Source organism: Oxyura jamaicensis, chromosome 2 (genome assembly GCF_011077185.1).
Source record: "Oxyura jamaicensis isolate SHBP4307 breed ruddy duck chromosome 2, BPBGC_Ojam_1.0, whole genome shotgun sequence".
In the NCBI taxonomy this organism is placed as follows: Eukaryota; Metazoa; Chordata; class Aves; order Anseriformes; family Anatidae; genus Oxyura; species Oxyura jamaicensis.
The window spans coordinates 6,833,715-6,852,895 of NC_048894.1; the positions used below are offsets into that span (position 1 = coordinate 6,833,715).

At 42.9% G+C, this 19,181-nt stretch overlaps 1 protein-coding gene across 7 annotated transcripts in view; it reads right to left on the minus strand.

Annotated features, from left to right (window-relative positions):
* PRKAG2 (protein kinase AMP-activated non-catalytic subunit gamma 2) overlaps window positions 1-19,181 on the minus strand; it is a 213,824-nt gene that overhangs the window by 125,128 nt on the left and 69,515 nt on the right. For 6 of the 7 annotated variants that reach the window (XM_035319206.1, XM_035319207.1, XM_035319208.1 and 3 more), the window contains one exon: window positions 10,038-10,317. The exons of the other annotated variant lie outside the window; for it this stretch is intronic. In XM_035319206.1, coding sequence (XP_035175097.1) covers window positions 10,038-10,317 — 280 coding nt within the window. The remainder of the gene's footprint in view (window positions 1-10,037; window positions 10,318-19,181) is intronic. 7 annotated transcript variants of the gene reach the window in all.

Below are 19,181 nucleotides of genomic sequence, written 5' to 3' on the forward strand. Positions count from 1 at the left end.
CTGATCCAGGAAAAGACCGCAAACGTTAAGAGCTGTGGAAATCTTATACTGAGGTTAAGCAAACAAATCTGACACCAAACCTTCCATCCCGTACACGCAGGCAGTTCAGCACAAACATTCACAGCACCCCTGAAATGCTCAGGATTCCCAAATAACGGTGTTCACCGATGAACATAAGATGAATGGCTTCTGCACAACTTCCCCAGCAGGAATGAATTGCGTTAGGGTACAGGTACTTGTCAATGCAATTAAATGTCCATCTTCCTATTGAGGACTACGTCCTGACCCCTCTGGTGGCAATGACAGAGCCTCCTGCAACTACAAGAGGAGGACTTAGTTCCCTGAACAACTCCAGAAATCACTGTGGTTACATATATTAGAGGGAGGGGTGCTTTTAGCCCTCACTGTTTGAATGGGTTTGGGAGAAAAGAGAAAAAAAATAAAGCATAATAAAGTGTCCTTAGCATCCTGCTTGAAACCTAAACCAAAGCATCCAGAGGCACGCGACACAATCCTGGCCTCTCTGTACAGCAAAGAGGAGCAGCAGGATGCCCACAGGAGGGCACCTATGTTTCATGGTTGTCTACGAGCTCCCAGGGAGATGCATTTTGGGCTTTGCAGCTCGGCACTGCCTGGCACAGCCACCCACACGCACTTGTCACTGCAGTCCTGCATCACACACTTACATGGGGCTCTCAGAGCTGCTCTTCTCCTTCAGTTGCCGAGAGCCATAACCAGCAGGAGATGCTGCAGGAAGAAAGGTACAAAGAAAACCCTTTGCAATTGACAGCAGCTACCTATCAAGTCATACTTATAGGAGCCCAGAGTCAAGCTTCAAAATAATTTAACAAGCAAACAAAAAAGCCCACAGTCCATTCTATGTTTTAAAGCTAAAATAAGAGAGATCCTATTTGGATTTCATTAAACACTCAGCGTCCCATACTGGAACCAGCCAGCCCAGGTGGGAAGGAGGGCTGTGAGTCTGCTGATCCACCCTGGAGTTCCCAGGCACAGGGACCTTCGTAAGCTCCCTGCTGGCTCAGTGTTCCTGTGATTGTCATAAAACAGTTAGGTTTTGACATTTGGACCTTTCCAGCAATGCTCTACAGATGTGTTGGTTTAGCTGTTTAGCCAGATAACAAACTCCAGCATCCTGAAAGTGGATCAAAGCAAAAGATACTGGCAGAGAATACCAATTACAGAATGGTACAGACTCATGGCACACAGGTGACTACAGACTAAAATCTTCTCTTCAGAAAGGTCACTGTTCAGGAAATGACTCTCAAACTTACAATTACTTACAACATGTTTGCTTTTCACAGCTTCACACTATAACTACAATTCATTCTCATCTTGCTGCCCCATCCTTTGCATTTTGCAGTGCCAACCACTGCATATCCTGGCTGGCAAACCACTGTTAGTGCTTCCGAGCATTGTGCAAACCCCACCATGAAACCCCAGAATAGTGAGTACTTTGAGGAGCACAGAGCTCCAGCTAATGTGCACGTGTGTTCCTGTGACTAACACAAGACTTTTTTGAACCTGGTTTGGGTTCTCTGCACAATGTTGTCCTTCATTCGGTATCCACACCATGCCAGGGAAACTTGTCAGGAGGTTTGCTGGATTATCAGATCTCCCACAGTAACAGTTACTGGCTCCCAAAACACGTATTAGCCTGCTGAGAGGATACATGATTCAAAGAAACTTTTTTAGAGGTCCTGATGCTTGCTAGCCATTCTTAGATCAATGTAAAAAAAATAGACTCAAGATTCATTTTCTGACATCAGTAGAAGACCTTGCCTGTCCTCTCCTTATTTTAAACTAAGAACAGGACTTCTAGCCTCCTCCAGCTGATGTGTTCATTATTTTAAGCTCAATAAAATCCAAACCAATTAACTCACTAGGCTAGAAAATCCTAAACCAATTAATTTTAAAAAGTGTCGTCCTTGTCCTCCTCTGCTTTGACAAAATCAAACGTGAGCTTACTTTAGTCAAATAAAGAGCAGCATGGACAGACTTGCCTCCAGTACACAGATTCAGGAGCATAGAAATTAGTAGATCAGTGAGGTTAGCATAACTTTGGTATTACACAATTTCCACAGCCCTTTCACCTCCGTAAAACTCCAAGTACAAAAAGGCTTTCCGCTAGATCTCCTAATCCAGTCTGATATTTGCCTTAGTATGGCAACAGGGAAAAAATCCAAAGCCTGGTGCTTTGCAGAGCTTTATGCTAGAAGAGGACTTCTGTGCTTTTCCACATCCCCTCATCCTAGTATCCCATCTACATTTAATTTTTTCTGTACACATCAAAGGGCCAACGATGACTTCATAGTTGGATAATGACTATACAAGTTGCTCTAGGTGCTCCAACCACTGGCCGAATTAACATGGGTGATACAGGCTGTCCTTACCCAGTTCACGACTCTCCTGGTGACTGCTGGAAGTGACCTTGTACTGAAGCAGCTGCTGTGAGTTAATGTGATGGTTTAAACCAGCTCAGCTGCCAGCCTGTGGTGTCTGCCCATGCCTACTTCTCATGCAAGTGGCCTAATAGAAATGGGAGAAACATCTTCCCTGAAAGCCCACAGAAAAAGTAGAACTGAAATTTAGTATAGAAGTTGGACTGGCTGTCCACAGCTCTCAGCCCTCTGCATCTTGCTGTATTGGAGTTGCCTCCACCACCTTTGCCAAGGGCACGTTAGAAAACAACTGGTGATTCCTAACCAACACCCAATGATAAAGGCTCTTCTCATGCATTAATAAAGAATCACAGAATCATTTAGGTTGAAAAATACCTCGAAGATCATCTAGTCCAACCTTTAACCTAACACTGAGAGTGATCAACATCTCACCCTATTGACTATCACGATACCATCATTATTATGCTTTTTTTTTTTTTTTTTTTAATCCAATCTTTTCATTTATTCCCAACTCAATCAAAACTCACACTGATTCAGCAAAGGCTACATAAGAACTACTGACCACTGGACTGAGTCTAGAATTTTACTCTACTCTGCTCTACACACTGTATGTCCCAAACTATGCATTTTTCTATCCTGTCATCAAGTTCTTTCATTCCTTGTGTTTCCAGATCAGAAAACTCATTGATTCAACATGTATCATGCATTTTTGAGGCATTTTCCATGGGCTTTATCTACGAAGAAAAGCACTCTGATAACTTACGATATATATAAAGTTTGGCTTTGATACCTTAAGTAACACTTCAGACTCGAACCATGTATCAAAAGACACTGGATGCACAATGCACTTTCACTGGGATCATGACTAGCATTCACTAAGCTTCAGACAAAGCAATGCACTTAATAGTAAGTATGTGAACAAAGTTACTAAAATAAACAGGATTTCTCCAGTGCTTAAAACCAAGAACTTGCCTAGGGACTAGATTCTGAAATGATTGATCTCAATGGAAATTAGACACCCAAGTATATTTGAAAATCTACCCCTACATGTTTTCCTGTGTTTTTAAACTAGACATTAAAACTAGACATTTAAAAGAAATACACAAATTATTTCAAAATGGTTTACTGTCTAACACTTTGAGACTTTGAAACTCTATTTTCAGCTTTACTTTTTCTTGCATTACTGCCTGTGGGGAAAAGAAGTTGCTTGCTTGTGACCACTGCCCTGCAGATCTTCCTTACACGAGGACTTGAAGGAGATGAGCCACAAAAGACCACCAGGGTTCAGCAGCCTTCAGAAAAGTTCAAACTGTACATTTTCTATATGTATATTTCATATTAAAATAAATGTGGAAAGCATCATTTTACTGATTGGGAATTGGGGGAATTTCTTTCCCCTGCATGCCAGCAGCAGTCTCTAAAAGAGCAAACATAAAACTAAGGTCACTGACTTCTTGTCTGTACATCACAAGAAATAAAATCTTGTTTAGTTACCAAAAGTAATCATTTATAGCATGATCCATAGTTCAAATCCCAAGAAAGAGATAGAAAATGGGAACGAGTCTGGTCCATCACATTGGTAGGGTTTCCAGTGAAAGTTAGAGACTGAAAATTTTCCCTTAAAAAAAATAATTAAAAAAAATGCATCTAAGCAATTAGCAATTTGAAGACAGTCTGAAAAATCCTTTCTGCCTAGGATGAGCAGTGTAAAATACAAAATTATGCTGGATGCACTCCACCTATGTGGATTACATGTAACACTGACCATGGGTAAGCTAAGGTGAGATGGGAAAGGCATTGAAAGATTTCTCCAAATAAATTAAGACCAATCACAATGGGCACATTCTAACCAGAAAAATCGTCTGCTGCTGACAGCAGATGTCAGTAGCTGGCAGAGGAACCGGGGCTGAATGTGGGCTGGTATTTGGCCACGGGAAGCCGTCTGTGGCACCAGTTCAGCTGCAGCCGTGCTGCTGACACATATTGTCTGCAAAAAGTCATTTTTCTCATGTAGACAAGACTGAAATGAATTGTGTTAAGTCCCCTGCCTCTGTGGGCAAAGCAAACTTGAAAAATTATGATTAGATGTATCTGTGCAGCAGTGCTGGGAAGCAGAGGAAGACAGAAATGGCTCTGCTCCTTTCCTAGGCTTTGTGGGATGATATTGGATGAGACTGCACCATCCAGTCCTATGCAGCAGGCATGAGGGCAGTCACCCAGAAACCAAAGCTGCCCCACGGCATTTCCCTCCAGCATCCCACCGACCTGCAGATTCAGAAGGCAGGGGAACCACGGACACAGACTGAAAAACTGAAGGTGAAAGTAGCCCCAGCTATCCAACGTATCAGTGCAAGTTACATTGATGTGTCTCTACAGCTGTGATCTGAAGAGGAAGAAGGTCTCAAACTATGGGTTGAATGTATTGATTTAGCAAAGAAAAATACAAACATAGACCTCAGAATCTTGTAGGAGGGATGTACCTCCTCACATCCTGTATGGCATGAGGAGATTCCTACAGAATAATGGTTGGCAGCCAGCTCAATCCAATGATACACAGGATGCCCATGCCTGGCTTCTCCTGCCTGTATTGGACTGAAATGCCACTTCACTGAAAATTATTACCTAAACATCATGAATATGGAGTAAAATCTGGGAGCTGTGAATTGCATGAACGTGTGAAGAAAAGCTTCAGTGCTGATGTGCCACGGTCAGGAGGCCTTCAAGGCTGCAGAGCTGAATGTGGCGACATGAAACCCCGTAGGCTTTTTCCCATTCCTTTCCTGGGTTATTGGAAATGAGAGCCACTGGCTCCATCTATGGGTAAAAAATAGTACAGTTATATTTCCTTACAGATGGCATATTCTTACCACAAGATGTTCTCTCTCTCTCTCTCTCCCTCAAAAAAAAAAAAAAAAAAAAAAAGAATAAAGAAACCTTTCTTGTCCTTTATCCCTAGAGCACCAGTAACCCTCATTATGGATTATGTTAGGCACCACGGCTAATAGCACTGAATTTCAGATTAAAAAAAAAAAAAAACTAAGAGAAAGCAGAAAATCAAAATCTTGTATTGAAAAGCATTTCCTTCCTCAAATATTGTGCATGTTCACTGTTATTCAGCTCTGATCACCAGTTTCAAGGTGTTTGAAGGCTGTGTAATTTTAGATACAACATGCTGTAAGCAGTCTTTAATCCTGAGCTAACTTATGTTTTTATCCCAACCACCACAGCCCAAAGCTTAGGTCAATGGAAACCTTTTAATTGATTTCCTTTGCTGTTAAAATTGGCAGCGCCATCAATGCGCTGTGATTATTGCTGATACTTTAACTGGTATTTTTGGAACAGGAAGCGGGATTGGAAAATGTCCTGCTGTCCTTCAGAGAGGGCATTCAGCCCCTGGTAGGAAGCTGCATTTTTAATGAGTTAAATTTCACACAGCCATGTACTTTTATTAAAAATGTTCCTGGTACTTGATTTTAACATATCTGCAGGGATAGCTCCCTAATTTCCACTCGGTAAAGTGATGCTCTACTGATTTACTTGTACATGTATTATTTCTGAGGTGAGAGCTCACACAAGACCATGGAAATATGTAGGCTGTGTTGTGTTTTCCTCCAGTGCAGGTCATTGTCCCACATTTACTTTGGATCACCTTAGTTTGCTTTACTTCTATACATGAGGTGCTGCCTTGGGCTTTGCTGTTCTGAAATTCCTGAACCAAAGGGGCTGCGCTGGGGACCAAGAACAAATCCCAATGAAAAGAATCCTGCTGAGCTTCCATCAGGAGGGGCCAAGGCATCTGGAGCATCTGCTGCCTTTTCAAAGGTGGGACACCGGGCGTGAAGCCCCAGCCTGAAGCTTGCTGTTTCAAAGCTATGCCTACAGCTAAGGACTTTTTGCAGGAGGGTATCTTTCACTTCAAGGCAGTTATTTAGGTCAGAGTCATGGGGTTGTGACCAGCTGTTGAACTGGGGTAACCAAAAGGAAAAGACACAAGGATAAGCTTTTGGTTATTGCCAGAGAGAGAAAAAAAATATATATCAAAGATGAGCAAATGCTTTAAACTCCTAGCCTCACACTGGAAAATGTTTTAAACCTCATGTCTGCAGATCACTTTCTGCTTTAATATTGTCCTAACCATTAATATCCTTGCTGAACCATGTATATTTGAGTGGCAAAATAACTTCACTGGGAAAAGAGCAGCTACATGAGAAAGAAAACACTGCAAATGTCACACATAGCCTTTGAAATGAAAACAAGCTAGGAAGAAGTTGCTTCCAAGAAAAACAAGGAATACACAGAGTAACAGGTTAGTCTGTGTTATGAACAAGGCGTGGGAGGACGAAGCGGAGGAAAGACGGGGGATGTTATTTACAATGAAGACGGCATATACTTCCCTCACATACTGCTCCCAGATAATAGGAACATAGGATGGGCTCAGTTCAAGTAAAGTGAGGGAAAACAAAAACAAAAACAAAAACACCTACAAACCCTTTGGGCTTTTACCTGGTGCTTTTTTCAGTTGTGGATAGGCTGGGTAAGTGCAGATATGCTATAAATCAGAAGGGAAGGCTCCAGTGCCGAATTTCACAGGGCAGCTGAGGCCGGGACAGACATCTGGTGGTCTCTGGTCCAGCCCCTGCTCAAAGCAGGGCTGCAACTTCTTCTTGGGGTGCTCAGAGCCTCATCCCGTTGTGTTATTAAAATCTGCAAGGAAGCAATTTCACAGCCCTCTGGTCCCCTGCTCCAATGCCATGTCACCCCCGTCAAGACCATTTGGCTTATGTCTGCTTGAAGCTTCCCTTGGTGCCTCCTGGCCTTCTGTTGTGCATCCCTGAGATGCCTTGGCTCTGCTTTCTCCATAACCCCCCAATAGGTAACTAATGACAGCAGAAAGTTCTTTTCCTCCTCCTTTTTCCCCTACACCACGTGCTCCAGCCCCAACCAACCTAATGGTCCTTCACTGGTCTCACTCCAGTATGTCCTGAACATCTTGTACCGGGGAACCTAGAGCTGGACACAGCCCTACAGATGTGTCCCACCAGTGCTGAGAAGGGGGAGGATCACCTCCCTCAACCTGCTGGCAATATTCTTCCTAATGCAGCCCAGCACTCATTTAATTTCATTTCATTTTAATAGTATTAACCCATTTCAGTTCAATAGTACTAACCCAGCGCCAGTAGCTGATCACCTGTAACAGCAGGCAAGCACAGCAAGTCCACGTGATTCCAGCACACTGTCATTTTTGGAAGAAATAAAGCAACCTAACCCCCATTCACTTTTAACACGGGTGTCCCAAGCTCCTTGAGAAAATCGGATTTTAATCACATAGGATGTGGCAATTCTGAGCAGTGAAGCATTCAGATAGCTTCAGAAACACAACCATGTGCTGTTTTAGCTCTTCTCAGCGCTCTGCAGCTTGGCACCTGCACAAAGGTCTGAAATATCTGGTCTGAGGGGTCTCTGAGAAGTCTGGTCACTCAGAAAACGCTGCTCGGCCTACACAGACTTTGTTTTGAGTGGGACTTCGGCAATTAACCTAGTGCTTCATGGTACGTAGGGTTACTCTGTCTTTGCCACACAGCAGAATGTAAGTTTTGCCTGTGAAAAACTATGTAATACAACAAACTATTGGCTTTTGTAAGTTTCCTGAAGTCCTGAGAAGTGTTTGTTAACTACAGATCAGTTAAATATAGTAGATCCTAAGAGCGTAATTCATTACCAACCGCTGTTTAGCACATTGTGAATAAAATCTACTTTAACGTGCTAGAGTGAAGAACATGTATCTGCATAAAGCTCTCTGTAAAAGAGCTTAATGATGTGAAAGAACCTGGAATGGATTGTTCTGCAGATTAAAAAAAAGCTGCAGAATGAGACAAGTTATCAATTTTCATACAAATTTTAATCAACACACTCTTTGCAAGAGGCCCTAAAAACAAAAGACCACAGACACCCAAGCCCAGCACAATTCCTGCAACACTCTCTGGAGTAGCAGGGTCATGGGGGATCTTCTGTAAGCTCAGAAATAGCATGGCCCCGTTCCAAGCCTGCCCCTGTGACAGTGATGTGACCTTATCAAAAGGGTTTTGCTGACTACTGGAAGATTTCTTTATTTAATATTCTGATGTACCTAGCTAGGATCAGACTTAAATGGTGCTATTTGCTTGGATAACTTAGTTAAAATGTCACATGATGGCTTTGCTATGCAGTGTATATTGATGCAGCAGCAAGCTCTTCTGGGTGCACTGATTCAGTTCCACACTGCCTGTGCAACATTGAAACCTAGCTGGACCAGCAAAAAGAACTCAAATAAACTTAAATTATTGTGAGGCTTGAGAAAAAGAGGAGCATAAATAGAGTGTTTAAACTGTAAGTCGAGAAGAACAAATGCCCTTGAATAGAATGATGCTTGCAGTCAAGTTGGTGTCCTTCAGAAACACTGAAAAGTGTTTCAGAGATAGGCAAGGACTGGAAAAGGTGCCATTTCAACTAAGCTGCAGCAGAATAAACAGCTAAACAAAAAGAAAAATCCAATACGGGTCTGTATAGCTGTGTTCATGTGCACAGAAGCTGCTATGAAATTATTTGTTCTGATTAAAGCCAGCATTTTGAAGAGAAATTCTGATGATGAAGGGGCTTCTACACTGTTTATAAGCCATGGAAAATGATCAATACTTCACAGTAAACATACAGCCACATTTGGGTGTATGCATCACTAATTCTACACCTACATTGTCTCAGAAGATCTGACCAAAAAAATATATAATTATTTCTTCTGTTAGCAGAAATGAAAGTCTGACAGTCCAGCACCTTCAGTGGCATGATGTCGTTCCTCTTTCCCCTGTAACTCAGTCCCCTTCCTGCAGCCACTGTCCCCTAGGCAGTGGCCACAACTGCTTATAGATCATCCCTGGAAAACTTTACTCAACAAGAAAGCCTTAAAATCAAAGCCTTTTCTAAACCCTGCTCATTTCTGAGTTGTAGAAATGGTATATTAGCCCATGGGCTGGTGAAGAAGCAAATTTGTTACTGATGCAAAGTAGGTAACTGCTGCGAACCGTGGAGGTCTGCCACATCTTTCATGTAGTAAAGGAGCTGAAACACCCCTTTAGTGGTCATTTGATCAGAAACACGTACCATTTATCGCTATCTAGTCAAGGCTTCTCTTTTCCCCAACAACAGGGCAAAGAGATAGCAAATAAAAACCTGCTGAAATTCTCCATGGAGTCTACAGAGGCAAGCCTCCCTCAGCTCCCGAAATGAGGTCCCTTCTGTGCCCACCTCCGCCACAAACCCAACGACTGCTCGAGCTCTTCCCAAGCCCTGGAGCTGACACCCAACCAGCCCTGGTGAAACTGCTTGGGAAACTCCCCCTGACATGGGAGCAGGATTCCTAAACAAAGCTTTGAAGCGTGATCTCCCTCCTCAGCCCTGTGCAGGTGCCTGCTGAAGTCATTCCCTACTCGTCAGCCAAAAAAACCCCAAACACACGGTCAGTGAAAGCAATAACGAACAATTAGCACATGCCTCATCTGCACTTACTTCACTACCGCAGGTAAAGAATGGGCCAAGCCCAGAGGTACTGTGTATCTTCCTGAAATAACATGAGCAATTTCTTACTTTTTCTTGATCTGGAGAAAAACTTGATGCCCCCAGGAGAGGTAGACGGGTTAGAATTGGGGGAGGACTCTTTGGAGGAGGACCTGAAGATCCCACTGAAGCTCATTCGGCGTGGGGAGCGTGGGGGAGACTCCTGGTAGGGGAAAGGGAAGACTGTTTTGGGTGAGCCGGGGCTATGTTTGGATCTCACAGGGGCAGAAACGGGACTGGAAGGTCGGTTCTGGAGCCCTTTGGAGAAAAGGCCTTTGGAAGGGCTGCCTGTAGGGTAGCTTTCTTCCACCTGAGGAGGAGAGAAAAAGGAAGAAAAAGAAAAAGCACCATTAATTCACTTCAGCTTTTGCCATTGGGATCTCAGAACTTGTCTCAGCACAGTTGTTCCTGTTTATTTGGGCTATGGATTAGCCAGGCCTGCCTGCGCTAACACGCATAGATGCATATGTGCCACCCCTCTTGGCTCCATGTTGCCCATGGCTCTTAAAGATGACCTGAACTTTACAAAAAAGTCAAACTATGTGCATAAACTTTATTATCACACATATAATTCTGGATATTTTTAGTAAAAAATTACTTTTTGTTGTTGTTGTTTTATTAGCCATATATTCTTATTCCTTCCCTGGAAAACTTAAAGGTGGCTGGCAATAAATATACATAGGGCAAACAGAGTGGCCTAAAGTCTTCCTCCTGCATTTAAATATCCATCTGTGGCACTTAAGTCTCCTCCACATGATACAGCACAGCAGAGAGCACAAGTTCCCAAGCACCTGGCAGGTCTCTACAATGCCAGGCACTGCTACTTTCAACTCCAGTCCCAAAATAGAGCGACCATTTTAGAGCAGCAATGTTCCAGCTAATTAGCCTGGCCTCCAGTTTGGGTACGACCTTTCTAACAGCTCTGTCTCTTTTGGGACCTGTGGGGGCTTTCCAGCCAGTGTGAATATCTGTGCACAACACAGCACAGCACTGTGCAGGCTCGGTCAGCAAGGGAGTGAGGGACAATCCAGAAAAACAACCCCCAAAAAAGGAGCAAAGATGAAATTCTCCCCACATGCAATTAACAGAAGCCTACCCAAACCGCTGTGGGATTTGCCAGTGCCTGAGCTATATGCAGAGTTTATTTCCTTCTGGATGCACAAAACACTTCTGTGGGCATAAGGCTTCTTTTTTAGCTGGGGTCATTTCTCGTGAATGAAGGGCCTTGTTTCTGGCAGACGGCAGCGCTGGGTTTCAGGTCTGCAGGGAAGGCAAAAGCAAAGGCCACGGCTTATGCACCCATAAGCACAGTGTGCGGCCTCCTGCACAAGGCATGCCGAGCTCCAGGCCCTTTGCATGCCTCCTCGCTCCACAGTTATGCAAAACAAAAGGGAGGTATGGAGCAGACCACAACTTCTGCCTGCCAGGCACACCCAATATGCGTCAGTCGAGCAGGGCAGGGGTGTTGTTGCCATGGGAGGAATGGTAGGGAAAATAGCATCTTTGATTAGAACGACTTAAATGAAAGAAAGGATGAAAGCTGGAATGGGTCCTGCTGTGTGGGAACTGCAGAAGGGCCTGCAGAGATCGTGGTCACTCATTTGGGAAGGTTCCCAACCTCTGGGGTCAGAGGCACTTCATATGGGAGATAAGCACCAACAGCGTGGGTCACCAGCAGCAGCAAGGAGCCCCACTGGCATGGCAGAGCCATGCACAGCTGATGAACTCTGCTCTGTGCTCCTCTAAGCAGCACGGAGATGCCTGGCAAGATGCACAACTGCTTTTTATACCTCCACACTTATTTTTTACAGCACGGAAAAGAATGTCTTGGCAACACCTGTCCTTTTGCAGAAGCATTAGAGGAGCAGTTGCCCTCATGGGGAAATTTTTGGAATGGATAAATCAATTCTAACTAAAGCACTGGATACAAAAACCAACAAGAGACTCTTGACTCTTGATTCATCAGAAAAATGTAGTGTTTCATGCTTAACGCAGTGGCCTGAGCCCTCCAATTCCATCATGGTTTTGTGTGCAATCTTGAAAACTCATTTCATTCCACATCTATTCTGCTGTGAGGACAGTATCTCCTCAAGTAGCACTCTAAGTCCTCTGGCACACAGACCATCTCGGGGTGAGTATTTATCATGAAGAATAGGGCACAATCCTTTAGCTGAGACCTGGAATAATTAACATGCTATAAATAAATTAATAAAAAAACTGCATTTTTGTTGTGGGTAAACAGTCTTAAAGTGATAACTTCTTCATAAAAGCTCATTAACTTGACTAAAATATCATCTGTAAATCATCTGAGACTACTTACACATGGTTCTCTCCTAACTACACAGCCCAGGAAACAACCAAGTAGCACAACTGCACCTCCATTCACTCTGCACCTTAAACAGGTCTACTGCCAAATCTACTGCCTGAAAGCTGGGAGTAAGAAGTACATTTTCAAGTTCATTTTAGTCATAATACAAATCTGCCACCACTACTATAATTTAGGACTGTTTCCAAGATTGTAATTTCATTATCATTTTTCCTAAAGTGACAAGCGATTAAATTTGTAAAGCTAAGAGAATGACGTTCTTCTGGTGCCACCTTTAATATTTCATGCATCTTTTTTGCATTCTTATTTGATTATAACCAAACACGGATAGCAGACACTTCAAAAGACTATGCTATCTTCATGGGATAAAGCAATTCTAGAAATGTAAAACGTCAAGGAACAATTTGTCAAATACAATCAGTATTGCCTTGCACGCCCAAGCCAGACATGGAAGCAAAATGTTCTCAAATTCTGAAGAGAAGCAGTGGGATGTTTTTATTTATTGCAATCACAACCAGTTGCTTTCCCTCCATCACGCCAGGCAGTTGAATTAGCTAATTGTTAGAGCACCAGGGGCACACTGCTAAATACACATGTGCATGCTACTAAATTAAAGGAAATTACTACAATAAATTCTTCCCCAGCTGCTCCACACATTAATTACACAAAGGTTACACCCCCCATCAAAGAGGATAAATACCTGTGATTTTGCTTGGGGAATTACATCAGCATTTCTTTCTTAGAGTATTATCGGAGGCTAATGATTGCGAGTTTTAAAAGATGATTAGGTGCTTCTCTGAATAAAATCAGCAGTAACAACAGTTATGACAGCACACAGAAAAGTCACAAGGCAATATTAATTTCTGTGCATCAGCTGGGAATGCAGAGGAATCTCTGCTGTGGAAGAAACTGCAGCACCCTATGCAGACCCAGAGTGATGACTCCAGCAGTGCTGCTGGAGGAAGGCTGCACAGCGAGATGGGTCGTCAGCCTGTTCTGCATGTTTTTGGGGTTAATTTCCTGAAGCTGTGACAGGCAGGTGGGAGCAAAACTCCCACACGTGCTTCTGAAATATAACGGTTTCCCCTGCTGAGCTGTAGCAGCAAGACAGCATCACACCTTAGTTTCTCACATTAATAACACTTTTAGATCAATTTGTGATGGCCCAGGAAAGCCAGTGAAGTGAGAATGAGAAGAAATATGAATTGTACCTAGCAAATACACAGTGATGTGGCTCATTGGACCCTGGCTGGATAATTGGGCTTTTGGAGATAAGTAGTACCAACACCCGATGAAAGTACAATACAAATCAATGCACAAATAAGGCTTAATTAAACAAATTCAAAAATTGTCCCAAGTATGAAAACTGTTCACTTAGTTAATAAATCAATCAATCAATCAAAACCAAACAACTACCAACAAAACATCCCCTGCGCTGGCTTTGTGCAGAACATACACAGGGCCTTGAGCTCTAACCCTGGGCTGCCTGAACCTTAAAAGTGGTGATGTTGGAGAGGCAGAAATCTCAGCTTCTGAGCTCAGGTCTGCAGAGAACAGAGCAGCTGGAATAGGGCTAAACTAGCAGATGGGTAATAGAAGAATATGAGTGCCAGCACAACCCTACCCTCAGTCTGCAGGGATGTGCTCCCTGCTGAGGTTAAGCAGCCAAGCAGAGCCCCATGCTTGATTATGTGTGCTGTTTCTGGTGACTGGCTTTGGCTGTTTAAGGCTTACATAGCCTTACATAGCACTGAGTATCCCAAAATGCTGTAAGACTACCAGTGTTCATGCTTCAGAGCACAAAAGGATCCTCAGCTGGGGACTGGGGAGAAACCTTGCCATGTTTTATAAACTGAATGATCTTAGGCAGGCTCCTAAAATGTATCTAGAGCTGGCTGCTGTTGAAAATAAAGCAACAAAATGAGAGGAGACTTGCACTGCTTTACATCGAGCAGACGTGCTTTCAGTTTTCTGAATGGAACGTAAAGTGGTAGCTTGGCACCTGCCCCGAGCTGGGCAGCTCTGGAAGATTTCATCTCAGCAAACAGCATCCTCATGGCTCCCCTTGTCCTTTCACCTGGATGAGGGGCTCTCTCCCTCCTTAATCTCTTCTTCCTTTCCCACAGCAATGCACAATAATGGCTCAGAGCCATTCTGTGATGGACCAGCAGGCCTGCATCTTCATTTCCCATGGTCATTTTCAACAAACTCCTTGATGACAAAAATCCCAGCATAAACCACCACCAGTGCCAAACTACATCATACCAGTGAGCGAGACACAGCTGGACACGGGCCCAAACCATCATGCAGTTGTTTGCACAGTTTTCCTGCTTGCTGGGCATTTAACCTGCGCTGTGAGCACTCCCTAGGCATTACCTGGGCTTGGGGAGAGTGGGTGCAAGACTCCAGCCCTACAGCAGGACTGGGCCCAAGCCCAGCATCTGTGGATCAAGAGAATGGTCCCTGGCCTCTCTTTCTACTACTGTTGACATATCCCAAGTATCTTGTGCTGTTAGGAATTATCCATCCTGAAGGTCATCCAGATCTTCCTGCATAAGGCCCGTCTCTACAACATCCCCCTTTGCATCATCAACAAATTCCATTAGCATGTTCTGTTTTTCTGTGCCTTACTACCTAAGTTCAATCCAAGGACTGAACTTGGGAAGTGCCACCAGCTCTGTCCCTCCACCCAACAGTCATCCTTCCAATACCAGCCTGCCATCTTTCCTTTCAACTATTTTCTTACCTAATTTGCAATTTTCTTTTTATTACAAGAAAGATTAAAGCACATTATATTGAACCACTACCGTACGATAACCCCCAATGTAATGCACCGAGACCAAACTATTTGTCCTTCACCACAAACCAGACTCTCATCATCCACACATGAGCTGTCTCAGTCCTGCCTCTTCTCACACACAGACACAAGTTTTCCCAACATTGTCATTTTCTTTATCCTGCCTTGTATTGAAATTCTGATCCCTGCTCTCATTTGCCAGCTTATGTCCTCTCTAAGAAGCCATTTGTGCTCCCAGCCTAGAATTTAAGGACTGCTTAACTGCAGGGAATTTAAGTGTCCTGTTGAAGAGTTGTGGCCAGAAGAATGAATGAGCTATGCTGAGAAGACTCTGACCATGAGCAGGCAGAGACTGTGTCAGAGCTGGAGAAACCCTGGCTCTGTCCTTGTCCCTACCCCAGCACCTCTCTGCTGCCATCTCCCCCGCTCCCCTAGAATGTGTGCCCTTTGACAGGCACACAGCCTCCCTCAGAGGATGCCCTAATTTTCTACTTCAGGAATCACTAAGCACTTGCTTGGATTTCCATATTCCTTCACCATTTGGACAAACTCATCTCTCCTTGGATGTGCTACAGCTCCCCTCTGGGGTGACTGACTCCTGCCACAATCCCTTCCCATCTGCCGGGGATTTACACAGCTCAGAATCTCTGAAAAATCTCTGGCTTTTATTCAGTTACTGGTGACTTTAGATTCATTTTCAGAACAGTCTGAAAATAAATAAATAAATAAAAAATAAACCAGCACCCTGTATGGAATATGAATGGGCTCACACTAAACAGCCCCAAAGCTTCAAAATGTTTCTGAATTTAAGACAAGTTATTACAAGTTCCTGAGCTCTGCTCATTTCTTCTCTAGCTCCAAAAAGTTAGCACACTTATGGAGCATTTGAGTTTTGTTTGCTTTTACAACAGTGAGTTATTTGACCTTTATTTTGCCTCTCTTCTCTTAGAAAAAAAAAAAAAGAAAAAAAAAAGGAAAGCAAATAACAGGAAAGGAATTGCCTCCCACCATCCTTGTCAGGGGCAGTAAGCACAATTAAAGACGACACACCAGATAGACGTCTGCACTTATTTCCTGCCCTTCTGCCGAATCTCAGTAAAAAAGCCCTTTGATAAACTTAATTGGATGATTCCCTCATTCTGGTGGAATAAAAGAGCTCACAGAATCACAAGAGCTGACTTCATTAGTCCAAAAGGTAATGAAGGACTTACTCTCCCAGGCACCATGAGGCTGCATTCACCACCATTAATTCCCTTGGTTCTGCATGAGCAACAACAATCAGGATGACAATGTGTTTTACAGGATCAGAGATGTCACTTCCCAAAATTAAAGTACAATGACACTTCCCAAAATTAAAATACAATGGGATGAGGCCGGCTGATCTGGCAGGCTCTGAGAGCCCTGCATGGCCGTCCGGATGGTCGGGGATGGGTTTCCCAGATCAAGCAGTGCTGCTCAAAGGCAGGCTCCAGGTGAGAACAGGATGGTTCCTGGCTCTGTTTCCTAACAGCAAGCATTTCTGTCAAAGCAGCAGAAGGGAAGGAGGCAGACAGACAGGGGACACAGGGTAGTGCAGACATTGTCACTCATGTCCTCATGCCAGGCTCACTACATCCACTGCAGGTGCCCTGTGCCGAGGCTGCCGCAGTGCCCAGGACACCCTCCCCATCCTTCCTGCTGAGGCCAGCTCACTGTTCACAAAGAAATGGATAACTAAAAGCTGAGAAAAAATAAATCAAAAGGAGATTTGTTATCTGGGGCGGAGGGGGATAAAAATCAGTCATTTTTTTGCTTCTCCTCCCTGTTCTACCATTTATGAGTCACCACACAAAGCAAAAACAATGCTGGGACCAGAACCAGGGCAAAGCACTCCCCTGAGTCTTTCAGTACTGGAGTCATTCCTCAGATCTTTTCTGATCCTAGTTCATCAACATTTTCTTGCATTACTGACAGCAGAACTGTAAGTCAGTGACAGATGCAGTCATAACAAAACCTACATTTTGCCCTGTTCATTGGTTTGCACATCCAAAAAACCAAAGTAATCCTTTAGCCATCACATCACATCCAGAATCTATATACAGATGATTACCTACAGCTGCTCTCGAAACCTAATCAAAGTTTTGTGGAAGACTTTCCAAAAATAAAATCTTCATTATTTGCTCCTAGGTGTAACTGCTCAGTTTGGCCAACCTGAAACGGGCAGTCTGCTTGCAAAATATGTTTCAAGTGACTCAGGTCATTCTGTATTAGTGAGTTTCCTGCTCTCTTCCCCCTCATTTTTCTATGAACTACAAGCTGCAATTTGTAATTTGTACAGTAATGAGCCTGTATTTCTTTCAAGTCACTGATAAAGTAATATATAGTAGAGCAACAGTATGTTTTGTCTGCCTAGAAACAAAATTTTCTGCTGATGAGTCTCAACTTATTTTATCAGCCAGGTTTTATTCACTTAGTAGGCTCCACATTTTGTCAGTATCAATCCACTTTCTTAAATCTAAATGTCCTGTGCTACATTTTTATGTATATGACACCAATACATTTTCCAACTAAATTTATAATCTCATTTAAAAAGCCAAATTCTCTCATAAAGAATTGTTTGCCATTAATTCCACTCAAAATGAGTCTATTGTAATAGCATTATTAACTATCCAACGTTAGATATTTCATTGTTTTACCCAGGACTAATGCCACACTGACAAATCTGAAAATTATCCTAATTACAGGCATTGTAAATGTTAACAGAATAATTGCTTTTTTTTTTTTTTTTTTTTTTTTTTTCAGTCTTTTGCAATCTTCTCTCTGCTCCAAGATTTATTCAAAATCATCACTAATCAGCCAGTTCATTCAAAGCTGTTTTATCAGGGTTGTTTGGGTTTAATTTTAAAATGTCTAGCTGTGGTATCTTCTGTTTTAAATGCACTTGAGTCATTAATGGGACAGAGTCACCATTATCATCTAAGATAAACATCACAGCTGCTTTTTCTCCATGTAGAGAAAAAAATATTCAATGCACACTTCTTTTTCAAACTTTATTCTATATTTTATTAACAAATCTATTATTTCCATAAAGTAACAGAACAATATTATTTTTCAAACTTCTTTTCTTCCTCTTCCTCTCCCCTCCATATATTATTTCCTAGTTGCCTCCCCATGGACAGTTTTCTCTTGTCATTTTCTTCTCACAGTCATTCACAATCCCAGGGTTTCATCTGAAAGCAATGGTTTCCTGTAATTCCCACACCTTTTCCTGTAACCTACATTTTAGATGAAAGATCTATAAATATTCCAAGTGTTAATAGCTCTAAAATTGCTAGTGCCACCTTGGTGCAGAGGGGCACTCATTCCTGACTGCCACCCTGCCACGTCGCACCACAAGTATTTTCTGTTCTCCTGCTGCATATCATTCATGATTCTCAGGTCCTCTAAACTCCCCCTCTTCTGCTGTCTTTTCCCAGACTGGGGAAATGTGGTATATTTAATTGCTTCTAAGCTCCTAGTTATCCTCATCTATACTAATGTATTTAATGATCCTGTAAGGTCATTCTGCGAGGATTTAACCCAATTCTGGTGAGTCTCTGACTATGGGGCAATCAGCAGTGCCAGTAGTTTTGGCAAAGCTGCCAGCACATGTCTTAGAGCACTTTGTCAGGCAACAAGAAGGGCCACAATATCTGCCACAGGCACAAGAGCCACCTTGCTGCATCACATCACACCAAAAAATTGTCTGCAAGAGTCTGCAGAGAATTATACTCTGGCTTCAAGAGAGGAAGGTGAAAACCACCCTGTCCCCTTCCCACTATCAGGTTACAAAGCAAAGAGGAATACATCAGCTATAATAATAACAATGCCTACGAAAGTGATCAAGGCTAAACTTCATGAAATATATGCCATATTCCCACCACTGCCAAAAAAATCTGACATGAAAAAGTAATTCTGCACTTGAGGATTATTGTCACAGGATGATGATTGAGAGGCACTCACATGGTGAAGTGCTGAGAATTCTTGTGAAAAATGTTAATACAATTTCTAAAAGCTTTTCACAGGAAAAAAA